The sequence below is a fragment of the Mus caroli genome, chromosome 4, assembly GCF_900094665.2.
Source record: "Mus caroli chromosome 4, CAROLI_EIJ_v1.1, whole genome shotgun sequence".
NCBI classification, from domain to species: domain Eukaryota; kingdom Metazoa; phylum Chordata; class Mammalia; order Rodentia; family Muridae; genus Mus; species Mus caroli.
In genome coordinates, this window is record NC_034573.1 from 80,663,023 (window position 1) to 80,688,254 (window position 25,232).

The 25,232-nt window shown below is 39.8% G+C and overlaps 1 protein-coding gene across 2 annotated transcripts in view; it reads right to left on the reverse strand.

Moving 5' to 3' along the window:
- Mllt3 (MLLT3 super elongation complex subunit) overlaps positions 1-25,232 on the reverse strand; it is a 261,527-nt gene that overhangs the window by 77,595 nt on the left and 158,700 nt on the right. For both annotated transcript variants that reach the window (XM_021159575.1, XM_029475724.1), the window contains exon 4: positions 23,653-23,796. In XM_021159575.1, coding sequence (XP_021015234.1) covers positions 23,653-23,796 — 144 coding nt within the window. The remainder of the gene's footprint in view (positions 1-23,652; positions 23,797-25,232) is intronic.

Below are 25,232 nucleotides of genomic sequence, written 5' to 3' on the forward strand. Positions count from 1 at the left end.
AAAAGTGTAAGAGCTCAGTGTCTGAGTCTGAGACAATGGTGAACTCTCTGTAGTCATCAGAAACATCAATAAAGTAACATTTACTTCCAGGAGCAGGGCAGACGGCAGGTGTTTGGTGTTTGTTTGTTTGCTTTGGTAAAGGTAGGTAGGTGGCAAATCAGTTATTTTGAAATCAGAGATAGTTCCTCTGTATACTTGGAGAATGTTGAATTTGGATCACTTAGTGTCAAATATTTTAAGGCTAACAGACTTATTAGAAGAGTTGCATTTAGTAGGTTTCTGTAATACTTCTTGCGTTGCAACTAAGTTAAATATACAATTAAAATCCTGTAGGTTGTATCAATTAACATTTCATAGTAACTCAAATCAAATACTAAATAGCCATCTCCAAAACGTAAGGTAGAATCAGATAACTAGAGCATGTTACAAGATCCCATATAGGAAGTGATTGATAGGACAGGAATTTGAAAGATTTAGCTCAGAAACAAAATGGCAATGGAAAACACAATAGATTTTAAAGCCACAGAAATAAATGCCTGTAAAAAAATCTCAAACTGAAAATATTTCATACATGTTCATATAATACATATATATTATTTTAATTTTATGACTAAATAAGTTTAATATAGAACATACTCTCCCTCTGTATATGTGTGTCTCTGTGTGTAAAAGCTTCATTGATCTAATCCCCCAAATCTTAAATCATAAATGCTCAGAAAACAGAAAGGTTTTGACAACCCACCTGAGGGAGTTCTGAGTATGAACTTGACACTGCAAGTAGAAGATTCCAAATAAGTTATAGTCACAACTCAAAGGAACTAAAACTATTGCTCAGTTTTAAAACACCACATTTCAGGGCTTAAGAGACGCCTCAGTACACTAAAGTTTCTGCTCAACAACCACAGAGACCTGATTCAGAGCCTCAGAATCTAGATAAAAAGCCAGGCTCAGTGAAGCATGCCTATAAGCTCTCAGCTCAGCACTGGGAGCCGGAGCCAGGTGGATCCTGGGAGCTCACTGATCACCTGGTAGCTGAAATGGGTATTTACTGGTTCAGTGAGAAAGTTGGTCTTTAAAAGTTATGTAGAACACTATAGAAGAAGACACCTCCCATTGGTATCTAGTATACTGGGCCAGGGTGGGGGTGGCACATTTAGACACTCCTGAGCCTGTAGTAAGTAAGGGAGAACTGTACGAATCAAACCTCTATGGAAGAGAGTCAGAGCAAGGATGTAAAATGTCTAGTGAATCACAACCAAGCCTGAAAAGTGGGATTCCCCAAGAGCAACACCCTCATCTGCATCTCTCAAGACCCAACATGGGACCTATCGAAATCTGCTCAACCCTTTCCAAATATAACAGTGGGAACTTTCCAAAAGGTTATCTAAATACAATATGAACACACAGTTTTAGAATACCCAAAATATAAAACAGTCACCATGGTCCGAGATAAAGGGGACATAAGAATTTCAGATATATAACTTTATATAATAAAAATTAAAGAATTATTTAAATGCTTGAACAGTAAGAAATAGGTAAATATGAGCACCAAACAGAAATTTTCAAAAATTACAGTTGAAAACAGTAACTTATGGCAAACTGTGCACAACTTAACAGGATTAGTAAACTAAAAGACAGATAGGAAAACCTGTCAGAAAATGCACACCGATAGACAAAAACTGAAATTATATAATCTCTTAAAATATCTGGAGAATGAAATGAAAAGAACAAGACCCTGAGCAAAGACCCAACAAGAGTAAAAATATAAAAAGTTCCAATGACGAAAGATTTTCCAAAATCCATGAATCCACATAAATAGTAATATCAAAATAATGATATATACAAAAGTGATTCCCTCTTAGACCCATCCCATTGCTAATATTCTGCTAAGTGAACATAGCAGTAAATGACTTCTAAGGACATTCTGCTATACCATGCATTTGTGCCTCATCCACTCTCATCAGAGAAGCATACACAGAGACCCACAACTGGACAATGGGCAGAAAGTGAGAGACTTTGGAGCACTCAATCCCAAATGGGATGTTTCCATACATACCCCCACCTCTGCAAGTACTACCCAAGGCTCAAGCATCTACACAGAAGAGGTAAAAAGATAATAAGGGCTAGAGGGCTAAAGCAGATGGACTGACTTCAGGGAAGCACTGTCTTCCAGACAGAACAGTACTGACATTCAATGAACTCACAAAGACTGCTGTAGCACCCACGAGACCTGTGCAGGTCAATCCAAACAGGGTCCCAGCTCTAAGAAGGGAAAGTGGACACAGTATCGAGCCCCTAAAGAAGAGGCTATTTGAAATTGATGCCTGCAGGAAAAGGTGAAATAAGTTTTTCCCCAATGAAGTAGACACGGATAGATTAACTACACCCCAGGGCAGGCACCATGCCCAGTAGTTCACAATACAAAACAAACTCAGTGGTATTTTGTGTAGAGTTTTTGTTTTGTTTTGCCACATTTTTGTCTTGTTGATCTTTTGCTTGCTTGTTTTCATTTTCATTTTTGTAAGGTTTTGGATTATTTTTTGAAAGCGAAAGAAAGAACTTTAGTAAAGTTGGGAGAGTAGGGAGGTGTGAAGGAACAAGGAGGAGTTTCAGGAGGTAAAAACAATTTTTTTATAACAACCAAGAAAGACAAAAGAGAGAAAATGCAAATTAACAATGGGAAAATTAAAAGGGATAAATACACCTGAAAACACAACACAGATAAATCAGGAAAAAAATTTATTTTAACAAATTTAAAAGTAAAATTTTAAGGAAGTGTGACTTTTCAAAACTGATTCCTACCATCCTAAAATAGTAATCAGAAATGGAACTTTATTAATATCAGGGAAGTGGTTTCACCTTCCTACAAACACAACATTGGAACCAAGGTTTTTAGAACCAAGTTCTTGAAAAAAAATAATTTGAATTGTACAGAAAGTCTCTCACAAGTAGAGGAGAAAAAACACGACTTGATATTGTTAACATTACCAAAGCAACAATGTGAGCCAAGAATGTAAAATAAACAGACTAATCTAACTCAATAATGAGTTATTGATGACATATCAAGATGAAAAATTGAATACAATAGCACAATCAACCCAATTGTAGTGAAGAACTCCTAAAGAAGCAATCTATGCTTAATTCAAGCACTCAAGAGCAGTTTACCAAGACAAAAGCCTGTGAAGGACCACAGTAAAAGACTGAAGAAGAACAAAACCATCAAGCTATCTTAAGTAATTCTGAAAAGTTGTCTAATAAAATCAAAATCCATCCATGAATTAAAAAAAAGTTTCTTAATTTGATATGAACTGACATTCTCTAAAGATACAGCATTCATATTAAAATCCCCCAGCTGCTTGGTCTTGGCTGACTGGACCATTGTGACTAAGCAGAGATGGAATGTGGTGGACAGCCAGAGCCAAAATCATCCTGGGCTCTATTTGACCCTTTAAAAGCCAGATACCCCAACTTTGGTAGCTGCCCCAACAGTCTCATTCCTAATAGATAACACATCTCAGAACAAGCCGTTAAGATGAACAGATCTCTTGCCTCTCCCAATCCTGAAGGTAAGAATATTAAAAGATCATGCCGGAAGCCTATGAAAGAAATTACCTTGGTTCGCCACTTCTACTGTCTTCCTCATGTACCCACCAATGTGATTACCAATGTGTTTACTTATGACTTCCTCTTGTTCTGTGGCTATAAAAATTCATGTAACGGCTTGCAGGGTGGAACATGTCAAAATAGCTTGAATCTATGTTTTAGGACTAAAGACACTCACATATGGCTAAGGATGAGAGATTTTATTGCCATTAAAATGGAGTCATTACTTTATCCCCATACTGACAAGAGCAGTCACAAAACTCCCATGCACACAACACTTCCGATGGCAAATCATTAGAACTGGTCCTTTTATAACCAGAAACAAACTTGTTACTGACGTTTCTACTGACACGTGATCAGACAGCTGACAGACAGGACAACATTCACATATGTGTATCTACACAGAAATAGCCATTACCTGAAAAGAAAAAATTACTTGAATTAGTAAGTTTAAAAAGATAACCAGAATATCAGATGCAAAGACGAAGTGCATGTTTGATGTCAGCAGCAATAAACCTACAAAACACGGGAATGAGGCTAACCAGACAGTGAGGAGAGCCATGAGGCACTGGGTGGTCACCGAACAACTGCACTCATAAACACAAAGCAGGTGGGGCTCCCCGCACAAGACCTACACAAGATCAAGCCTGTGGACCTTTCCACACGACAAGCTGCTCACCAGTCTCTGAGCAGCTACAGATGTTGCCGGGGGTAGGGGATCATTTTCTCCAGTGCTATAACTACTGCCATGCTCCAATACAGAACCCCTTCTTACCCATGCCCATGGAAGCAAGCAAAATTAAAGTCAGAGGGGCAGCAAAAGATAGACAGAGAAAGAGAAAGGAAAAGAGATTAAGATAGAGAAAGAGAGATAGATAAAAAAAGAAAGAGAAAGAGATAGTGATAGAGATGTGTCAGATAGACAGAACTTTAATCCTAACATTCAGAAGGCAGCTCTCTAGAACAGCCAATCCTATACACAGTGAGACCTTAACAATGATTAAAAGAAAGGGAGGAGAGAGGGGGGAGGGAGGGAGGGGGATGGAAGAGAGGGAGGGAAAGGGGAGGGAGGGTTGAAATTCCAAGGGACCTCTATGGAAAAAGAGGTCCAAAGCAAGCATAAGGTGTTAAGAGAGGGAAATGGGTGTGACCACAAGCACACTGCATACATGCATGAAACTGTTAGAGACTAAATGTTTATTTTTGTAAAACAAAGTAACTTTCTCTCCCCCTCCTTACCCCCAATTAGTACCTAGAAATAAAACTTACAAATGGAAAAACCTTTCCCTAAATTTAATTAACATTTTAGATGTACTGAAAAAGGCCTGGATGAAGGATAGATTAGGTTCACAAATGAGGATATCCCTTCACCTGTGGATTCACTGAAATTTCAATACAAACCCTTCCAGTCTTCCCAAGAACTTAAATTGATCCTAAAACTTAGGTACAGAAAACTAATTGTAGAGTTTAAAATTGCCAGGCCCCACAGTAGGGAGCCCTGTAAAGTGTCTCTAGTTCTAACATTGTTGCTAAGTGCTGAAAACACAGACTGACCAATTGGGGGAAACTTTCTCTAAGAGACAATTGCAGGAAAACCAGTGTCTGACAGGAGAGATTATTAGGGAAAGTATAGACAACTCAGGAAAAAATGTTGGACAGGAGTCCCAACACAGGAAAAAATGTAAATTAAATTCTTAGCTCATACCTTCCATGAGGTGAATTCTAGATATATGAAAATAGTTCAGTATTAGACAAAAATGCTACTTGAAAAAGAACAGGCAATCCACTGTATGCTGAACAAATACATATTTGCATAACATTCTAATGCCAGAAGACAAAGAACTCAATTTTATAGTGTTTATTGTAATTCCTACAGGAATCTAAAGAAATGTAGATGCTTGGTTATAACATTTCAGAGGGGCCTGGAAAGCCGGCTCAATAGTTAAGAGCATTTAGTGCTTCTGTAAAAGAACTAAGTTTGACTCCCAGTACCTATAGGAGGCAGCTCACAGATGCCTGTGACTCCAGCTTCAGGCATCTGCCACCTTCTTCTGGCCTCTGCAGATACTTGTACTCACGTGCATAAACCCACAGTCACACATCCACATGTTCATGTAATTCTTTCAAAGTGTGTGTGTGTGTGTGTGTGTGTGTGTGTATTTATATATAAGACAGGAGAGAGAGCTCAATTGCTTTTAAAAAAAAGCACCTGCTACTCTCCAGAGGACCCAAGTTCAATTTCTAGAACTCATAAAGCATGGTTCATTGTTCTGTGACTCCAGTTCCAGGATCTAATGCTCTCTTCTGGCCTCCATGGCCAGTGTACACACTCACACACACAAAGTCATACATGCAAGCTTAACACCCATATACATAAAATAAAATAAATAAACAATTTAAAAAATTATAGCAGAGCCAGTCATGGTAGCTTAAACCTATAAAAACAACACATGGGGCTAAGCCAGAAAGACGGCTATGAGTTCTAGGCTAGCATGAAATATATATATATATATATATATATACACATGAAATAACAGAAACCACTCAAATTACATTTTCATCTGGAACTATCTTTAATCAAATACACAGGAGCTGATAATCTATAATGTGGTGTTCGGTAATATAAAACACATTGCTAGGATTTCTGTTTTGCCCTTTAAAGGACTAGAGCTATTTCAGGCACTAAATTCTGCAGTGGACAGCAAGAACTGTCCTATCTAAAGAAAAAAAAATCATTAAAAGGAAAATATGCCCTAACACATTTAGATTGTACAATCTAATGAAAAATTAGCTTCAAGCTGAGTAGATACCTCAATTGGTAAAGTGCTTTTGATGCAAGCATGAGGCTCTGAGCATCCCCCAGAACACAGGTTTAAAATGTTAAGTGAATGCTTATAATCCAAGCCCTGGGAGGTAGAGATAGGTGGTTCTCTGGGGCTCACTGGCCAGACAGTATAGCTGAATCAGCAAGCCTTAGGTTCTCTGTCTCAAAAAACAGGATAGTGAGTGTTTGAGAATGATATGCAACATTGAACTCAGACTTCTACACACATGTACACACATATGAGCATATATGTGCACACACATAAACACACACATACATACCTATTCTTTCAAAGTGCAAATACACAGGGCCTATTCCATGAACAGCACAAGAAAGAAAATGCAAAGCCAAATATTTCATCCTTAAGCACACCGTAATGTGAATTAACTGAAATTGCTGCTTTATGTAAGTATTTTCATCATTCACAATGAACCAGTAACATTCACAGATCTCCTATAAATACATGTTTTTATTTTCATAAATTTAATTCATGCCATTTCCACTATTACTTTTTGTTTTCTTTTTTATTTGACTGACTGCTGTATTCTAGTGTCTGGAATAATGACTGACCCCTAATAGGTGCATAACAAGTATTTGTCTTTGAATGACTCTGTAACTTATTGAGCATTTATATGTAATAGACTCTGGGGGATGTCACATCCGATAAGTCATACTACCTATCCACACAGAGCTAGCACAAGTCATTAAATCAAAATAAACAGTGTAGTCCTTATTTCTGAATGATTCAATTCCCAAAAGCTATTAAGTAGAGACTAACAAAATAGACAAGGACGGGAGGAAGGGCAATGGGAGAAAAGGCTCCTGGGTAATGGACCACAGCTACTTGTTCATTGGCGAAATGGCTGAATATAGGTCTAAACCTAGAACATCTTTTTGTAGCAATTAAGTAGAAAGTGCATAACCCTGCTTAGATATAGAAATTAAAGCACTCTTATGAGTGATTAAAGGCAATGTAAATGTGAAAATAAATGTTTATCCTAGTAGATTGTAGCCCACTGAAGAGATAATCTACCCATAGTCACAACATAATGAAAAGAAGAATAATCTCAAGATTAAAAAATAGTGGAATAATGTATTTTCTCAAATGCTTCCCAATGAAATACATCAATGTGACAGCAATGAGACAACCACAATCAATGTGAGTGTCAAAGGTATAAAAATAAAAGGAAAAATCCCAATTTGTGTGGCATGCAAAAAGAGAAAGAGCATACCACCAGTTCATGATGTTCACCCAAAGACGCATACCTGAATCCAGTCATGAGGAAGTTATCACGTGAGCTCAGGTTGGGTCACCTACCGAATAGCTGGCCTGAAGTCTTAAAAATAAATTCAAGTACATAAGTGTGAGAGGAATAGAATCCTAGCGGATGGGAGCTAAGACCTGGCAGGGAAATGCTATGTACTGACAAAACACTGGATCCTTTACTGGAACTACCTGAGGAAAAAAAATGCATGGGATCTGAGGGTAGTGCAATGGTTCTAATTCCTGACTTTGACTGTTGTATTGTGACGTCAGTGAGACTCCTTGTTTTCAGGAAACAGACCCCAGAGTACTCACGACAATGGAGCAATGTTATGGCGACTTACTGTTCAGGAGAGCAAAAGTTCTTTGTATTGAGCTTATGACTTTTTTAAAAATTGAGGATACTGCTGAGAGTATTTAATTATAAAATAAGTAAGTGATGGTATTTGGGAGTGCCTCATGGACTCCCAACATGTTCTCATCCTAGTAGACTGTAGCTCACTGAAGAGATATCTACTCACAGTCACAACATAATGAAGATAGACTTTGAGTCTATGGACATTGAGCCAGAGGACACAGGAAGGCCACTTAAGTCAGAGTTTGCTAAGAAGGGTCATCAAGTCCAGTGAAATTCACTCCATTTACCTTTTGCTCTGAGAACCATAAACATACTAAGCGGATTCTTTAAGTGCCACACTCTTTTAACAGGAATCAAAGATACATTCTCCAGGGAAAGCAAGACTAACTTGGGCAAATCAGACTTATCCATGAAATCAAGGCTTTCTTATCATGAAAAGCCACAGTGTGGTTTGCTTCTAAAGAGAAGTCAAGTAAGCTTGCAGTCTCTATCACACACAGGCAAACAGACCTCAGATGGGATGCAGAGTCCTCACCCATCTCCTTTCAACTACAAGTTATTCCTCTGCTGCCGAAGAAGACTGTAGAATTGTAATATAAATCCAAAGAAGTGTGTGATAACTTTCACATGGCTTACTGGGAAAACTCAGCTCTACTTGGTAGGGTTTGTTGCAGAAACCGAACAAAATTGTATTTTCACCTTCGCAATTTAGGCAAAAGACCAGTTTTACAAAATGGAAGGCACTATTGGTTCTGTGCCTTTGGTCTCTTGGGGGCTCCAAGAACACCTTGGTGAGACAAGGAGTGGGTGGTTTCCCATAAAATGGGATGTCTTAAAGTCCCACAGGCTTTACTCCTTTAAGCACCCCAATGTAGCTTGAACTACTGGGCATGAACAGTTCTTTCTAGGAAACTGAGCTGTACTGTCTTAGAGTTCTGGGAGGGTGAGACGTTACTACTCCCTGGAAATAGAACACAGTGAGGGTCTCACAGAAAGAATAACTCAGTGTTCACTCAAACCTAGAGTCTGCTGCTACGTTATACCCATAGGGAGGTACTCAAATATTTTTCAATGAAAAATACTTAAGACTCCCTCAACAAGACAAGCTCCGTTTCTTTTGTAAAAATAAACAACCCTGGAAGACATTTTATTTTGTTATGTTAAAACTTATTGAACACTCAGCTTCCTACTTGGGTGGTAGGAGGGATGAAGGATGGATGGTACCCGAAAATATAAAGGGGCAGAAAAACACTGAGAGTGGTCCTCCTCTCAAACTTAAGGGAAGGCAGTTTTATCCAGGGTACTTCAAACTAAGCTCAAATAAAAAATAAACAAACCCACGAAGGAGTCTAACATTCTTTCTGAAGCATGAAAGCATCATGCACCTTCCCAGCCTGATTGCCCTGGCCTGTGAATATTCCCTACCACACTCATTCCACATCTGACTTTGGATTGTGTAAGAAGAAGCGTGACTATAACTATACAGAGACCAAGCTGTGGCAAAGCATTCAGAGGACGGTTAGCACAGAGTGTATTACTACCCACGGCTACATTATCCTCCTACTCTGAGGGGGAAACACTGAATCCCTCAGAGAATCATCACCAACTGAAGACTCATCTACATCTCCCCTTCAAAAATCTGGTGACCACAAAGCCACTTGTTGCCTTTGATAAAAGGCCTGGCAGTTGATGCCAGGGGAAACTACCTCTAACGGCAGCTCATACTTGCTGCTCACTTTCTTTCCTAATTCAGACATTCCCCCGTTCATGCTTGTCTCTAGATTATAGGGAATGAAACCAGTCCCCAGAAGGTAGGCTCATGGTGGCTTAAGGATGTTTGTGGGTAGATTAGTGTATCAGAGAACAGTAACAGTAATACAGTAGATAGTAATACGGAGACTCACAACTGGTCCAACTGTAGATATAAGTCCCTGTGGGATACTTAGCCACAAATCACATACCCCCCCCCCTCCACGCCAGAGCTCAGAGACCAAGGCAGAAGAGGATGGAAAGACTGCAAGACCCCAGACTGGGAGGCAGAGTGAAACAGTGCCTTCTGGATATGATAGAACCACTGCATTCACAAACTTATAGCAACTGGTTACCTGCACAAGACTTATACAAGATTAAGCTAGTCAACATGCCATTATGGAGGGGGAAAGGGGATATGGGTCCCAAACCCCCCGCTAAGGAGCTACTGATATTTGAGACCTTCTAGAGGAGGCAGTCTTTTTCCTTTAAGGGTATGAGCACTGCATCCCCCTACACCCATGAATATGTACAGCACAACTGAGTTAATTTTTTTAGTTGACACAGAGTTGCTACAGGGTGGCACTAAGAAGAGTTAGAGGGGAATATGATGATCAAAGTATATTGTATACAGAGATTAAATTTCTAAAGAATAAACATTTGATATTAAAAATGTTGGAAGAAAGTTGCCATTTTTCTCTACCTAAACTGTATTTTCAGAACTAAAAGAAATATAGGGACCCGGAGCACACACAGAGATGTGAGTCTAAAAGAAGTAAACGGAACAAAGGCTTCTGCTGACAGGCGAGTCACCTGATCTGGCAGGTTATCCCTAGGGACTCACATAAGACTCTTCTATTGGCCAGTGGCCCTGGAGGATTGCTTTAACTCTTTTATGAATTTCTAAAAGATAGTGTGCACTATACTGTGCTGGGGCCAAAGCAGTGAAGGCCAGTGAAGGAAATCCCTAACCAGCATTCCTTGGGTGACTGATCATCCCAGACTTGATACCTTACTGTACTCATCTGTAAGATGGGTGGCTTGGCCCATTGTGTGAGAGTGTCTATTCTGCTGAGAGTCTATAGAACTTACTCCCTCAAAGCTATGAAAATGAGCACTGACTTACATGTCTAAGATCTAACTGTATTAATGATAAAGCTGGTGACAGGTAGTCACGGTATTAGCCTCTTCTTGTATTATCAGTTCCACCCATCCCCACAATGACTACATCCCAGCAGATTTTGAAAAGTCTTGTTTGTGTCAGCCTCGATCAGCAGTCGGACAGAAACTAGTAATGTGTCCAGACACCAAACACTAGAGGGTCTGTTTTGGGTCTCTTCCTTCCTTCCTACATTCACTGAATCAGCAAAAATGAGCATAGGTGTGCAGGAAACCAACAGAAAGCAACTGTATGTATCAACAATTCCTGCGGGTTTTACTACCCGCCACGACTCTGGAGCATTCCACCCAGTATGTCTGAGATTTTACTGCCGGTGCTGGTTTCAGGACAGAGGTACATATACCTTTGACCTGAATGTATTTTCACTTAAGGAAACATAAATCAGAACAAAGATAGAATTATAGCTCCTTTTTAATTAAATAAAAGAGAACTGAAGGCAAACTCAGACTATGTATATAAATCACAAGGATATCCTGGAAGGAAAAAAAAAAGAAAGAAAGAAAGAAAAGAAAAGAAAAGGCAGTAGCAGAAGAGTTCAGCTACGAAGTTCCCAGGAAAGGGAACAGGGCTAAGGACTCAGGAGACCTGGCCCTGGCTTGGGAGTAAAGAATAGAAACTAAACTTTCCTTATCAGGAGATAAGAAGGAAATCTGGGAAGAGAAGGACCAGTAAGAGCATAAGGAAAACAATTCAGCAAGAACAGGCTCCGGGCCCAGCCCCCAGTCTCCAGCCCCCAGCCCCATCCTCAAGCCCCCAGTCCCCAGCTCCAGCCCCCAGACCCATCCTCCAGCCCCTAGTCCCCAGCTCCAGCCCCGAGTCCCCAGCCCCCAGCCCCAGCCTCCAGGCTCCAGCCCCCAGCCTCAGTCTCCAACTCCAGCCCCCAGCCCCAGCTCCAGCCCCCCAGCCCCAGCTCCAGCCCCCAGTTCCAGAACCTCTGAGCAGCTGCATCTTAGGCTGGAAACACATCAATAGTGACTTGAAAGTTTCAATGGTGCCTATGAATTCAGAGTTTAAAATATCAAAAGGAAAATTTTCACTTTAGATAGATAGATAGAGAGAGAGAGAGAGAGAGAGAGAGAGAGAGAGAGAGAGAGAGAGAGAGAGAGATAAATAAATAGCAGGGTGTGGTAGAATATGCCTTTAATCTCTACAATCAGGAGGCAGAGACAAGCATATCTCTATGAATTTAAGGATAGCCTGGACAACACAGAAAGTTTCAGGACAGTCAGGGTTACATAGAGACCCTGTCTCAACTAACAAACAAAATAAAGTAAGAAATCACAATTTTTGTGTGCGTGAGAGACACTCTGTATAGCAAATGATACTTTACTTAATGTCTTCCGGTTTTGGAGCCATAATCTTTCAAAGACTAAGTCTGGTTTCATACTCTCTGCCATTTGAAACCCCTAGCTGCCACAATGGTCCTACTAAAAGATTAAGATTTCTGCACTTACGCCAGACCTTGATGAGTACCTATGAATGTACGAAAGTGGTTACTCTAAGCTAAACATCACAAAACAGAGTGGTAGAATAAGGCCAGACAACTCAAATCTAGGGGTGGTGGTGTGGTGGGGCTGGTGGTGGTTGTGGTGATGGTGGCAGTGTGGTGGTGGTGGCAATGGCAGCAATGGAGGTGGCTATGGTGGTGGTGTGTAGACTAAAGGTTAAAATCAGGTGTCTTCCTCAATCACTCTCCACCTTAGCTTTTGAAACAGAGTCTCTAACAGAACCGGGGACCCACCAATTTAGCCAGAATGATGATGGCCAGCAATGGCCAAGGATCCTCTTGCTTCCCAGTGCTGGGCTCCCCAGTGCTGGGCTTACAAGTGTGTGTTGCTTCTGCGCCCAGCATTTTACGTGAGAGCACGGCAGACACTTTCCCACCTCCCTAGCCCTGAAGAAAATCTTACCTAATATTTTTACAGGTGATTTCCATCTACATTTTCTCAGACAGAATAGTTTTGTTTAATAACAAACCCATCTTTTCCCACGGAATTTTAATTGTACTGTTTATGATTGCCAAACTGTCTCTGCACGCGGTGGGACGAGGACGACTTAAGATTCCACTGCAATCATCCCGCTATGTCCTGGTTCTTGGGCGGGGTCTGTGGAATGGAGATAGTGGGAATAGCTGTGTTTCATTTGCCAAAGATACCACAGACACCACAGGGAGGTGGACATTCTTCTGTTTTCATTACTAACAACCCCGCCCTGAGCTACCAAGAGCTGAAGCTCCTAAGGGCAGTTACATTTTTACTAGACCTTCATTTAACTCGCACTCTGCCAGACCAGTTGGTTCTACGGACTGGATTTCTTTACGTTCTGCAGTCTTTCCATTAAGCACTATCTGAAACTTCCTCGTTCCACAATACCAAAGGCCTTGAAATAGCCTACAATGAAAGGAAAGGCAGAAATGATACTGACAGAGATAAATTATTTTTTGAAATACATACTACAATAACCTATATTAAAAAATGAATCTTTCCAAAACAGCTAGTCTTAGTTTATTAATCCATCATCAAACATCCATAGATACCCATAAAATGTCTAAGACTGGTTTAAGATACAGAAGCCAGGAGTTCAGATAAGAGCGTTGCTGCAAGCCAGAGATTTCAAAATCTTGTCACATACAAGAACTTTATTATGATTCAAAATTAGTGATCATAATTCTTATTGTCAGAATCATTAAGATAAAATCTCAAGTTCCTGCAAACCCAGTTCCCTATTCTTAATATTACTATCACACTTGTAACTCTAATTTTAGGAAGTAGAGAGCCGAGGGAGAAAGTAAATACAAAGGTACAGGATATATTTCTAATCAGCTCTAAAACAAGATTATATCAACCTCTAGAAGTGTTAGGTTGTGAGTGTGTCTGTGTGTATGTGTGAATGCACACATACATACGTGTTTTAAGCATAGAGCCACATAGTTTAAACATCCCATGAGATCTCTCTCTCTCTCTCTCTCTCTCTCTCTCTCACACACACACACACACGTGTGCACACATGCCATGAGCATGCACACATACACACCAGTGTAGAATGTTGGAGGCTACAGTCATAAGCAAGTAGAGCAGGTTTTCTTCTCTTTTGCAGCTCCAGAAGATCCACATTCTCTAAAATTAGTACATATTTATTTTAACTTTGAGGGAAAGTTAAGTCATTCTTTTCTAATTTTTATTTTATTATTATTTTAAGGTCGGGTCTTACTGTGTACTTCCTCCTACCTCAGTCTCCAGAGAGCTGGAGTTATAGGCAGATGCCCTCATATACTCCTGGAAGCTAAAGTATGTTCTTTCCAGTAGAATACTACCATTATGTTAAATATTTTCAATGAAAACCTTTTTATTTCCCCCTTTCTCAGCTAGTAAAAACTATGACTTAACCCAAAAAGTGGAAGGTCATTTCGATAACTTATTCGATAACTTAAAAACTTATTTGCTGGCTATTTAACTATATAACACATTGCATTTAGTAATCTTGACTAAGAAGTAGGGAGATATTACACTTATTTTTATATTTATACTAACCTAAACTTCAAGGCAAATTAACAGCAGATTCCAGAACTAAATTTATGCCTTCAGGTATCAGTTGAAATATTCTATCACCCCATGTCTGTGTCCTTTATGGTAATAAAGATTATTATATTACATGAAGTATCATCTATCCTCATTCCCCAGAAATAAACCAGAAATGTCTATGTCAAGAATCTCAGAAGTTTATTTATTTAAGCTGTGACCTTTAGATCCTGATCACTGCTGGGCTTCCTTGTAACTCACAGGATAGAATACTCAGAAAGCAAGGCCTCTCTCCCATGTTACCCCGACTCTCAAATTGCTTTCACCTAATATTACAGAGTATTAACAATGGCAAAAAGCCTGCCGAGAACAATCCGAGCATTTAGCTACTCTCTCTTATCCCAGCAAGGGATGAGACCCAGTCACGTGAGAATCTCTGGACGAACCACTCTGAGGTGGTGCATCCTGAGTCAGCCCAGGAGAGGGAAACGGAGGCACTCGTTTCAGCTTTAGTATTTCTGTATTTTAAATTTTTCCTCTTTTAATTTTAAGAAAACCCTCTGGTGTTCACATTAGCTATTTTTTCTCTTCTGCGCACATTTCTCACTTTTTTAGCTTTTTGTATCCTGGAGGTTGGGGGTGGGCAGGGGAGTGGGAAGAAAACAGGGATGAGTGACCACTTCCTCCACATACATCAGAACCCTTTGCAGACCTTTCAAGCCCAAACTGAGGCTACATTAGGAATGCTAGACATCCAGTCAGCTGACCTTCTGCTCCTGGGAAGTCTGACGTAAGAACGGAGAACACCGTCCAAAACCATGGACTGCATCCTCAGAAACGCACCCCATGGGCACACCCGGCCTCCATTTTTTTTTTCTCTGAGTACTTAGCTGAACATATGAACTCTGAAGGTCATGAGCAGTCTGTCTCTACTTAAATTCCCTCTGCATTTAAAAGGAAGTCACAAAGGCAAGGGGATGGTTCTCTGGGACAATTGTCTGATTATTCTGTGTGTGTGCTTCCAAAAGCTTGGAAGTAACCTTCAATTTGTGTAACATTCAGAGGACACTAAACCAGAAAACCACTAACTATGCTGAATGACATAAAGAGCTCTCCTTTAATGACCACGCTTTGAAGAACTCAGATCTGTGTTACAGCAGGAATTATGGCTCACAACACTGACATCCTACTAATGATTTATATATAGTTAGCACTTTCATGATTTAATTCAGAGTTAGGAAAGAGGCAGCCAAACATATAGATGGGGGGAAAAAACCTGATGTGAGAAAATTAACTTGCAAACACCACCAAAATGAAGGAGGCCACCTGTTTAATCTTAAATATATGCAAATAAATCACTCTTTATCAGTGCTAGTGAACAACTGCTACATTCTTTTATCGTTTGAGGTAGACAGTTGCAGGATGCTATATGTTAGAAAATTACAAACACAGCCACATTTGTTCCAAAACAAATATACAAAGTCCAATGGGGCTGTCCAGTGACAGCCAGTAAAATAATCTCTGTGTTACTTTCTTTGAATCATTTTCATATGCAGAAGCCAGCCATTCATCTCTGGGCATGGTGGAGATGACTTTGCCACAAAAGCCACTTATATTTTTAGAAGCCAAAGTCTTGACAAATCAATCCCTAAGAACATAATTTGTTACAAATTGAAGAAAGCCTGAAAACACAGACCTCGGTTAAAAAGGCTTCCGTATCTCTTGTAGCTTTTCCAAATTTAAGTATGTGGGAAGAATACTCATAAATTTAAGTCAAAACTGAAACACTTAGAATATTCCAATTTAAAATACATTAAAGTGTGGCCTCTGAAAGGAAATGGAAATGGCTTTTTAAGCATATGAAAAGTTGTTCATCGTCACTCACAGGAGCAATGCGAGTTACAAATGCGATACTATTTCCACCCACCAAGGCGGGGGTAATAAATCACCATGCAGAAATGAGTACTTGCACAGGCTGCTGCTGCAAGCACGGAGAAGCAGGGCCTCTTTAACAAGAGATCTGTGCACGGCCATCAAAATTTAAATTCCCCTTTGTGCTTTGAATCTACGACAGTATTCCTAGGAATTTATCCCACTAGCATAGAAATTTAGTTTCCTCAATCACCAAGAACTGCTTTAGTATTACTAGTGACCACAAGTAGGCTCATTGTATATCATTTTATAAGTAACAAGGTGTTTGTTTATTTATTCAAAAAATTATAAGCAGGATGGGAGGAGGGATATTTATAGCTGAGATGCCCAAAGAGTTCCCTAACACCCTACAAAGAGAATACAGCATGGCCGTACCTAGGTTAATAACAGACCTGACATTACATCAGCATGTTCAGAAGGCTTGATAAAACTGCAGGAGGGAAAGTTCTGCATCACAGATCCCTCTGGCCCTTTAACAAGCAAAACCCTTTATTGGAAGTCCACTTCATGATAACAGCATTTCAGAGAAGTTCTAACTTTTTTACATAAATGCAGATCATATAGAAATGTAACTGTCAATGAGAACCAGGACTGCATTATGCTGCAGACTTAATACAGACTGGAAGCATGCTCCCCATGTCTTCTCAAACAATTCTTGCCAAATGGGTGCTGGAGATGTTCTATTGAAACAGGTGGTGTCTGAACAGAATTGGATTTCTGCCTATAGAAACCCTGGCTTTAACAACTGCTGTGGTTAGTTTTAATGCTTCAGCCCTCAGAGTTAGCTGCTTGCCAGCGGTTCAGGAATAGCCTGAACAACGAGTTTAGAGTTGACAGAGGGAAGGAGAGTGGGAGAGAAAGAGGCTAGCACCCAACCACTGGCCTCTAAAGAATGACATAATGCTTGGTGTACAGGCCAAAGAATGGAGCAAGTAGGAAATAAATTTAGTTCTAAGATGCCTGACCACTTTTAGGGTGTCTGTCATGCCAACACAAGGATACAACCACCTTGCTGGATAGAATACACATGATCTCCTTTAAGTGGAAACAGCTTTTAAGAGGCTTTAATCTGAGAAAAATTGAGAATTCAGAACAATGGTAAGAGTCACTAATTTTTCTAAAGAAGACTCAAATCTTTTAAAACTGATATTCTAAAAAAATCCAAAATTAAATTTTAGGCCAACAAAATACAATCAGGCAGAGTATAAATTCCTTGAGGAAAAGGACAATGCAGATCAACCATTACACACAACCAACATATGTCCATCACTGCTCTACAGCAATGCTCACCACACCGTCATGTCAGTACCCAATAGCTTACGAGAATAACAAACCTTTCCTGCAAACTGCTTAAGTGTTTAGCATAAAAGTGGTCTGCAGCTGCTGATCCTCCAAGAATATACTCAAGAGGAAAAAACCAGAACTCTGGGGTCTCCAGTGCTGCTCAGCATGGTTCCATAGCCCCTAAACACTTATTCCACAACAGAACCTCAGAGTCCACACTTAGGCTAGATGATAACAGAAATAGGGCTTTCACCTAATTCAGAGTTTGCCTAAATACAAACCTGTACCACACCTCTTCAGAAAGGACAGCTTTAGATGTATGACACACAACAGCTGACACATACCTGTGCTACAGAAACCCGCAAGGAATGCTAATATGCTTTTCAATCCAGTGTTTGACACTGACAGACCACAAACCTTAACACATCCCTTTTCAGTATCAAACAAAAGAAAAGTGAGTCAAAATCATCTCTCAGCACCACAAATCCTTTAATCCCAGCATTCTGAGCACCACAATTCTAGGATTGATTTAGAAATGATCATAAGTTCCTTTTTACAAGAAGAACCAGAAATACTTCACTGGGACAGGGAGGTACTACGCCATAGTGGGTAGAGGGTCCTTGCCAAATCAAAAGACCTCAAAATAAGGGAACTTCCTCCCTTACTATAATAAATATACACTGTAACTCAAAGCTTGGCAGGAACTAGGTCTAAACCAAATCCACTGTTCCCTGCAAGTTCTACTTGCTCATTTAGTACCTCATTTAGAGGAAATTATCTTCTGGGTCTATTTTAAAAGATCATCTGTATTTCAATCATCTCAGAAGGTGATGCCGAAATCCAAAGGCATTTTTCCTCTTTTAAGGCAAAGACACCTTTGATATTAAGGGTCAAATTCAGTGGAGTACCACAAGGTGTTTTTTCTTTTCAGGGAAATGTACATGAAGATTTCTTTGAGAAAGTTTAGAAAATAGATATATTTAAAAGTAAATCTACTCATGAGGGGGAAATTAAACACAGAGCTGTAGGTCTGAAAATTATTTAGAAAATAATCTGCAAGTTTTCAAGATCCTTCTGGCAAAAAGTTCTTTGGAATCATTTTCTTCCCAGAGCTGAAAGGCATTTTCTAAGAGGCTTCCAGCTCTAACAGCAACCTTTCTGATCTCCAGAAAAGCCAAGAGCACTGTGTGCTTTTGGCATTAAAGAAAGAAAGGGAAAGAGAAACAGAGGCAAACAAGGATTGCTCCCCACCTTCTTAAACTGCGGGTGGCAAGCCACACTGGGTCAGGTAACTGAAAGTCTGCACCATGCACATTTGACAACTGTAAAAAAGTTTTTAGAACTGGGGAGGTGGGACAGTTGGGACTGCTGAGCTAGCACAAATCTCAAGCTCTTCAGATCCCCAGTAACTATACAAGAACTCAAGCTAGCAACCCCAGTACTAAGAGATCACCGCAGGATGACCCCTGGTACTTGATGCCAGCTGGTCTAACAAAATCCAGTGAACCCAGGTTTATTTAAAAGACCCTATCTCAAAAGAAAGGTAGAGCGGCTAGAGAGAAAGCTCAGTGTCTAACACTTGTTCTTACAGAGGACCTGGCAACCATGTGATAGTTCACAATCATCCATTGACTCCCATTCTAGGAGATCCAATTTCCTCTTCTGACCTCTATGGATATCAGGCACATACATGAAACAAAGGCGTATATGTGGACAAGTCACTCACACAACATAAAATAAGTAATGGTAGAGAATTGAAGAAAGTGCCTAGACATTACCCTCTAGCCTTCCCATACCTGCACATAGCCACATACAGTTTCTGATGTGAGAAGGACAAAAATTACTGCAAAATCAAATACATAGTGAATCTGAGGTGATTTTGGCAGCATTGGCCTGTGTAGAACGGCAAGGCTTCCCTGTAGTCCTGAATACAAACGTGTATTCAGCATTGCGAGTACCACCACTGTACACAATGCCAATGATCAAAGCCCAAAACCACCGAGCTCTAGTCTGAAACGATATAAATGGCATTGGTCTCACTGGACACACACATTTTCCTGTTGCTGTTAAAACAAAATGATTTAGTTAATAAAAAATCAAAACAGTATCCTCTGATCATGTCAAGTTAATATATCTGATATATTTGCATTGTATTGTGTTGTAGGGAAATGTTGCCAGTTGAGTTACTGACTTGAGCTTCATCTTTAAAAATATAATGGATTTGGGTATGAGATTAAGGCAGAATTGAAATAATTTCTGAAATGACCTAAACATATTTCTGCAATGTTATAATATTTATATTAAGCAGCATTTTCAATACTCATTACTCTGAAAAATGTTGAAGATGGTCTAAGTCCTTTAGTGCAAACCATTTGGCCAAGATTCAATTCTTCATGTAAAAACCTTGTCTCAATATACAAAGTTTACATGGTCCTTATTTAACTGTTAAAATTACATGCATTCTGAGTCACTGTCTTAAAATATGCTTCTAGTTGCATATGTAGCAGAGGATGGCCTAGTCGGCCATCAGTGGAAGGAAAGGCCCTTGGTATTATGAAGATCATATGCCCCAGTACAGGGGAATGCCAGGGCCAGAAAGCAGGAGTGGGTGGGTTAGGGACCAGGGTGAGGGGAGCCTTTGGGGATAGCATTTGAAATGTAAATGAAGAAAATATCTAATGAAAAAGCAAAAAAATAAAAATAAAAAATAACTTGTTATCAGTAAGCTCCTCATCTGTTCATCTGTTTTATACACCTACACTCCAAGCATCATAAAATATCTCCAGTGAAAGGGAATCCCAAGTAGATGAGGTTCAAATAAAGACCGGCCATTCATGCTGCAAGCTCTATGTGACGATTACATAGAACACAGAAGGAAGGTCTCAGTTCTCTTTCTTTAAGGGTAGAATGCCCACACACATCTGCCACATATATTAATGTAGTATTTAGAAATGAACACAGCACCTCCATGTCTGCTAAAACACACCCATTTAAAAAAAAAAAAAGTATATGAAAAGAAAGATTTCAATAAGAACAAAATGGTTCAAGTCTGTAGCTTTTAGACCGCACTAACACTAAGACAACAGCAAATATTGCAATGCCAGTTAAAAACTAATCCAAGCCAAAACTAGTTAGTAGTCTATAAATGCTTCAAACATTTTCATAGCAGGCAACTTTATCCGCACATATAAGGCAGAATCTATGGATTAACAAGTGAATTTTTAAGCTTTTACTTTGTAACAAAGTTCACTGGAATCAGTTCTTTAAATTGTATTAAGCAAGCCAAATGATCTACACAAGGAACATCCCACATAGCACACATTTTGAACTTGTTGGGACACATCTGAAGCCTAATAGGAAAGTATCCATGGGCTTCAAAGGTTACTTGGAGAAACACGAAGAAGGAAGCTAGAGGCCAAAGGTCACTGGAGGTTTCTTGGAAAGGAACCCCAGTAGAACAAGCCGCCAACACCAATAGGAGACTTTCCCAGGAAGTGGCACTGCCTCTCTGACCTCTAATCTTTCCACACTCTGGGATTACAGGCCTGTTTTAAAACATTTTATGTAATATTTACCCTTCCCTATAGCCTGGATCATTAGCCTGATGCTTTCAAGTCCTATAATCCACAGACTTCAGCTACCTATCCAACAGCATATCCAGGAGGCCTAATGCACTATCCTCATAAAATGAAAACTAGTAACCGGGTTGGGATTTAAGGCAGACCAAGTTACTGTTATGGGAATAATCACAGGTAAATAAGTAACCTCTATACTATACTCTTTATAACCATTAAAACAATTAAAAGGATTATTTAAAAACAACTTCTTAATAAATATATACCAATTCCCCATTTTTACATTAGTTCTTATTCAAAATGCCAAAAAGCAATGAAGTTCCACTTTTTTTCTTTTCTTTTATTAGATATTTTCTTTATTTATATTTCAAATTTTATCCCCTTTCCGCATTTCCCCTCCAAAAACGCTCCTATCCCCTCCCCACTCCCCCTACTCACTAATCCACCCACTCCTGCTTCCTTGTCCTTGAATTTCCTACACTGGGGTCTTAACAAGACCAAGGGCCTCTCCTCTCACTGATGTCCTACAAGACCATCCTCTGCTACATATGCGGCTGGAGCCATGGGTCCCTCCATATGTACTCTTTGGTTTGGGAACTCTGGGGGTGCTGGTTGGTCCATATTTTTGTTCCTTCTATGGGGCTGCAAAGCCATTCAGCTCCTTGGATCCTTTCTCCAGCTCCTTCACTGGGGACCCTGTGCTCAGTCACATGGATGACTGTGAACCTCCTCTTCTGTATTTGTCAGGCACTGGAAGAGCCTCTCAAGAGACAGCTATATCAGGCTCTTGTCAGTGAGAACTTGTTGGCATCCACAATAGTGTCTGGGTTTGGTAACTGTATATGGGATGAGTCCTCAGGTGGGACAGTCACTGGATGACCTTTGCTTCAGTTTCTGCTCCAAACTTTGTCTCTGTATCTCTTCCCATGGGTATTTTGATCCCCCTTCTAAGAAGAACTGAAGTATCTACATGGTGGTCTTCCTTCTTTTTCAACTTCATGTGGTTTGTGAATTGTATCTTGGGTATTCTAAACTTCTGGGCTAATATCCACTTATCAGTGAGTGCATACCATGTGTATTCTTTTGTGACTGGGTTACCTCACTCAGGATGATATTTTTTAGTTCCATCCATTTGCCTAAGAACTTCATGAATTCCAAATTTTAAGATGTTAAAAAATCTGTTCTGTCAGGAACATACATTTCCTTGTTTCTAATGGTGGCTCTCAATACTTACTTAACATATCATCTACAGAGCTTCAAATACATATTTAGCAGTTCAGGGGAAAGAACAAAAAAACAAAAAACAAAACAAAACAAAACAAAAAAAAACCTGGTATAACCTGGCTCAAAAGGAATGAGTCTACTTAATCCACAATTAAGTTTACACAATGGTCACACAATTATATAGATGGGTACCTTCTCCTTGCAGTGTCCAATGCTTTCCTACAGTTAGCAAAATAGTTGTCTATGATCTATAAAGGGAAAAATATGATTCTAAAATAATGCACTGTGTCCTACACAGCCCTGTGGCAGAGTTTACAGTGATGTGAACCATATTCAGAAGCAGTGAGTTTGTAAATGTTAAGTTCATGGACACAAAACTACAGGGAAGAGAGGCCCCTTGGTATTGCATATAAATATGCCCCAGTGCAGGGGAATGCCAGGGCCAAGAAGCAGGAGTGGGTGGGTAGGGGAGCAGGGCAGAAGGAGGGAGGGTATAGGGAACTTTCGGGATAGCATTTGAAATGTATATAAAGAAAATATCTAATAAAAATAAATTAAAAAGGAGATGCATGAGACTCAGGACACTCATAGAACAAGATTCATGAACACTTCAGTAAGGTCCTACCAGCAGTTGCGAGCAACTGCTCAGGGTGGGGAGACCCTTGAAGAGGGGCTCTTGGGTTGACCAGGGAGCTCCATGGAAACCAAGTTCATGAGTTGTTGCCCATTTTGATGATTCAGCTGACTTTAAATTAACTACATTCATGAAAAGTAACAGCAGTAGCTCATTAGTTCTCTGAGTGAAACTTGGGCAGGGGCATTTCTTTGGCCCGTTTTCAGTACCTGCTCAAGGAAGAAGCTGTTTGTTCCTATATGCATAGGATAAGTAGTACAGGCAGCTTTGTCAAAATAAACTTGACCCACTTAGACATTAAGGCTGTTCCAACCAGATATGCCATTTCAGATGGGCATCTACTTAAGAGTTTGCCTTCTTCTACATTCAAAATCCCGAGTCCACAGCTAAATCATTAAAGCACTTTACTCTTTGGGCTCTTCCGGAATCTCAGTTCACATACTTGCAGCCAGGGTTTTTTAGTAGGAAAGGTTGCTTGTTTGTTTGTTTTACAAGAGTGCCACTTACCCCTCCTGCCTTCAGCAACTTTCTTCTAAAGTCCTCTGTGGGGTTATTGAAAGTTAGCTTCTCACAGCGGAGGTGATTCACTGGTGGGTGGCCTTCAAGATGCAGGAATAAGTCATAATCAAAGCGGACTTTCTTAGGTTCTTCCTGGAGGTTAAGGAAATTAAAAGGCAAAAATAGAAAATTTAAAAACAGATTTAATCATCATAAGAAACAGAAAGGAACTAGATACTTAACAACTGCGTCAAAGTGGTTCTGACAAACATAACGCAACCTACAAGTAGGTGAAATTTTCATTTGTGTTAGGAGAAAACCCGAAAAGAATAAACTTACCATCTCCCCCTGATTTCTCAAGTGAACATGGCTACCAGTAAAAACCTAAACTATTCCTTCTACTTTCCCCCGTTGCCCTCAGCACCCACCATCAAGACTTCCATGCTATTGCCATGCTCACTACTCTCCACACTATCACAGATTCTGCCTTTTCTAGGCCTCCCTGTGATGCATTTTTCTCAATTTTTCCATCATTTAGCCTTCTAAATTATCTAGATAAATTAAGTATCTACTCATTTTTATTCCTTGGTTAAAATTTCAACAGCTTCCCATGTACATCACCTTAAAAATCTAATGATATATGTATGCTCCACGAGGACCTTCGTAATCTGGTTCTGGAATTCTCGTCTTCATCTACCACCTCTGCCTGCCTGACAGCCAGTGCTTCTCAGCTGCCATATACCTATCCTCTGTACCCTCACAGATGCAGGGTGGATTGCTTGTCAACCTTATAGCACACGGAGCTCATCCTCTATTCTTTGGCCTCTATCATTCCTCACAGCCAACTTCTCGTCCCATTCTAACTAGGATTCTTATCAACGCCCCTATTCTCTAGTCACTACAAGTCCTGCCTTGTCTTAGCGCATCCCTACTTCTTATATAGTCCTCTGCTTCCAAACTTGCCTCAGTATGTATTTTATAATGGCAAGTGACTCATTTTTTTCTAATGCAAAAAATATCATCCTGTTACTTATTTAAAACACCTTTAAAGGCTTGTCATTTTCAATGATATAATCTCTTTCTTGAAACAACTAGCACAGTCTTTTAGCAGCACCACCTTTCCTGTATTTTATTTGCATTCTTACAATAGTCTCTCCTCCTTCCACACTTCTGAATGTCTTGAAGATCCCCCATGTTTTGTGTTCTTATCAATTTTGGTTTTCTCATCGGATGCCCCCATACCTAAAACTACCAGCGTATTTCCCTACATGGCTAAGTATGTAAGGATCATTGAGGATCCAGCAAAAGTGCTAGCTCCTCTGTAGAAAGGCCCTAGTCCTCCCAATGCAACCAGAACTAGATCTCTCTCCCAGACTTCTCCACTCACATAATCATCACACTGAATTATGATCATCTGTGCCCTAGCTCATCTCTAAACTGTTAACTATTAAGAGATACCTTAGAATTAAGAAGGCAGACAGTGGTATATCGTATAAATGAAAGTATAACTGATAAAGCCATTTTAATCAGCTTGGTAATATGTAGCAATACTAAATGCTCATGATATTTGACTCTATTACTAAGAACCT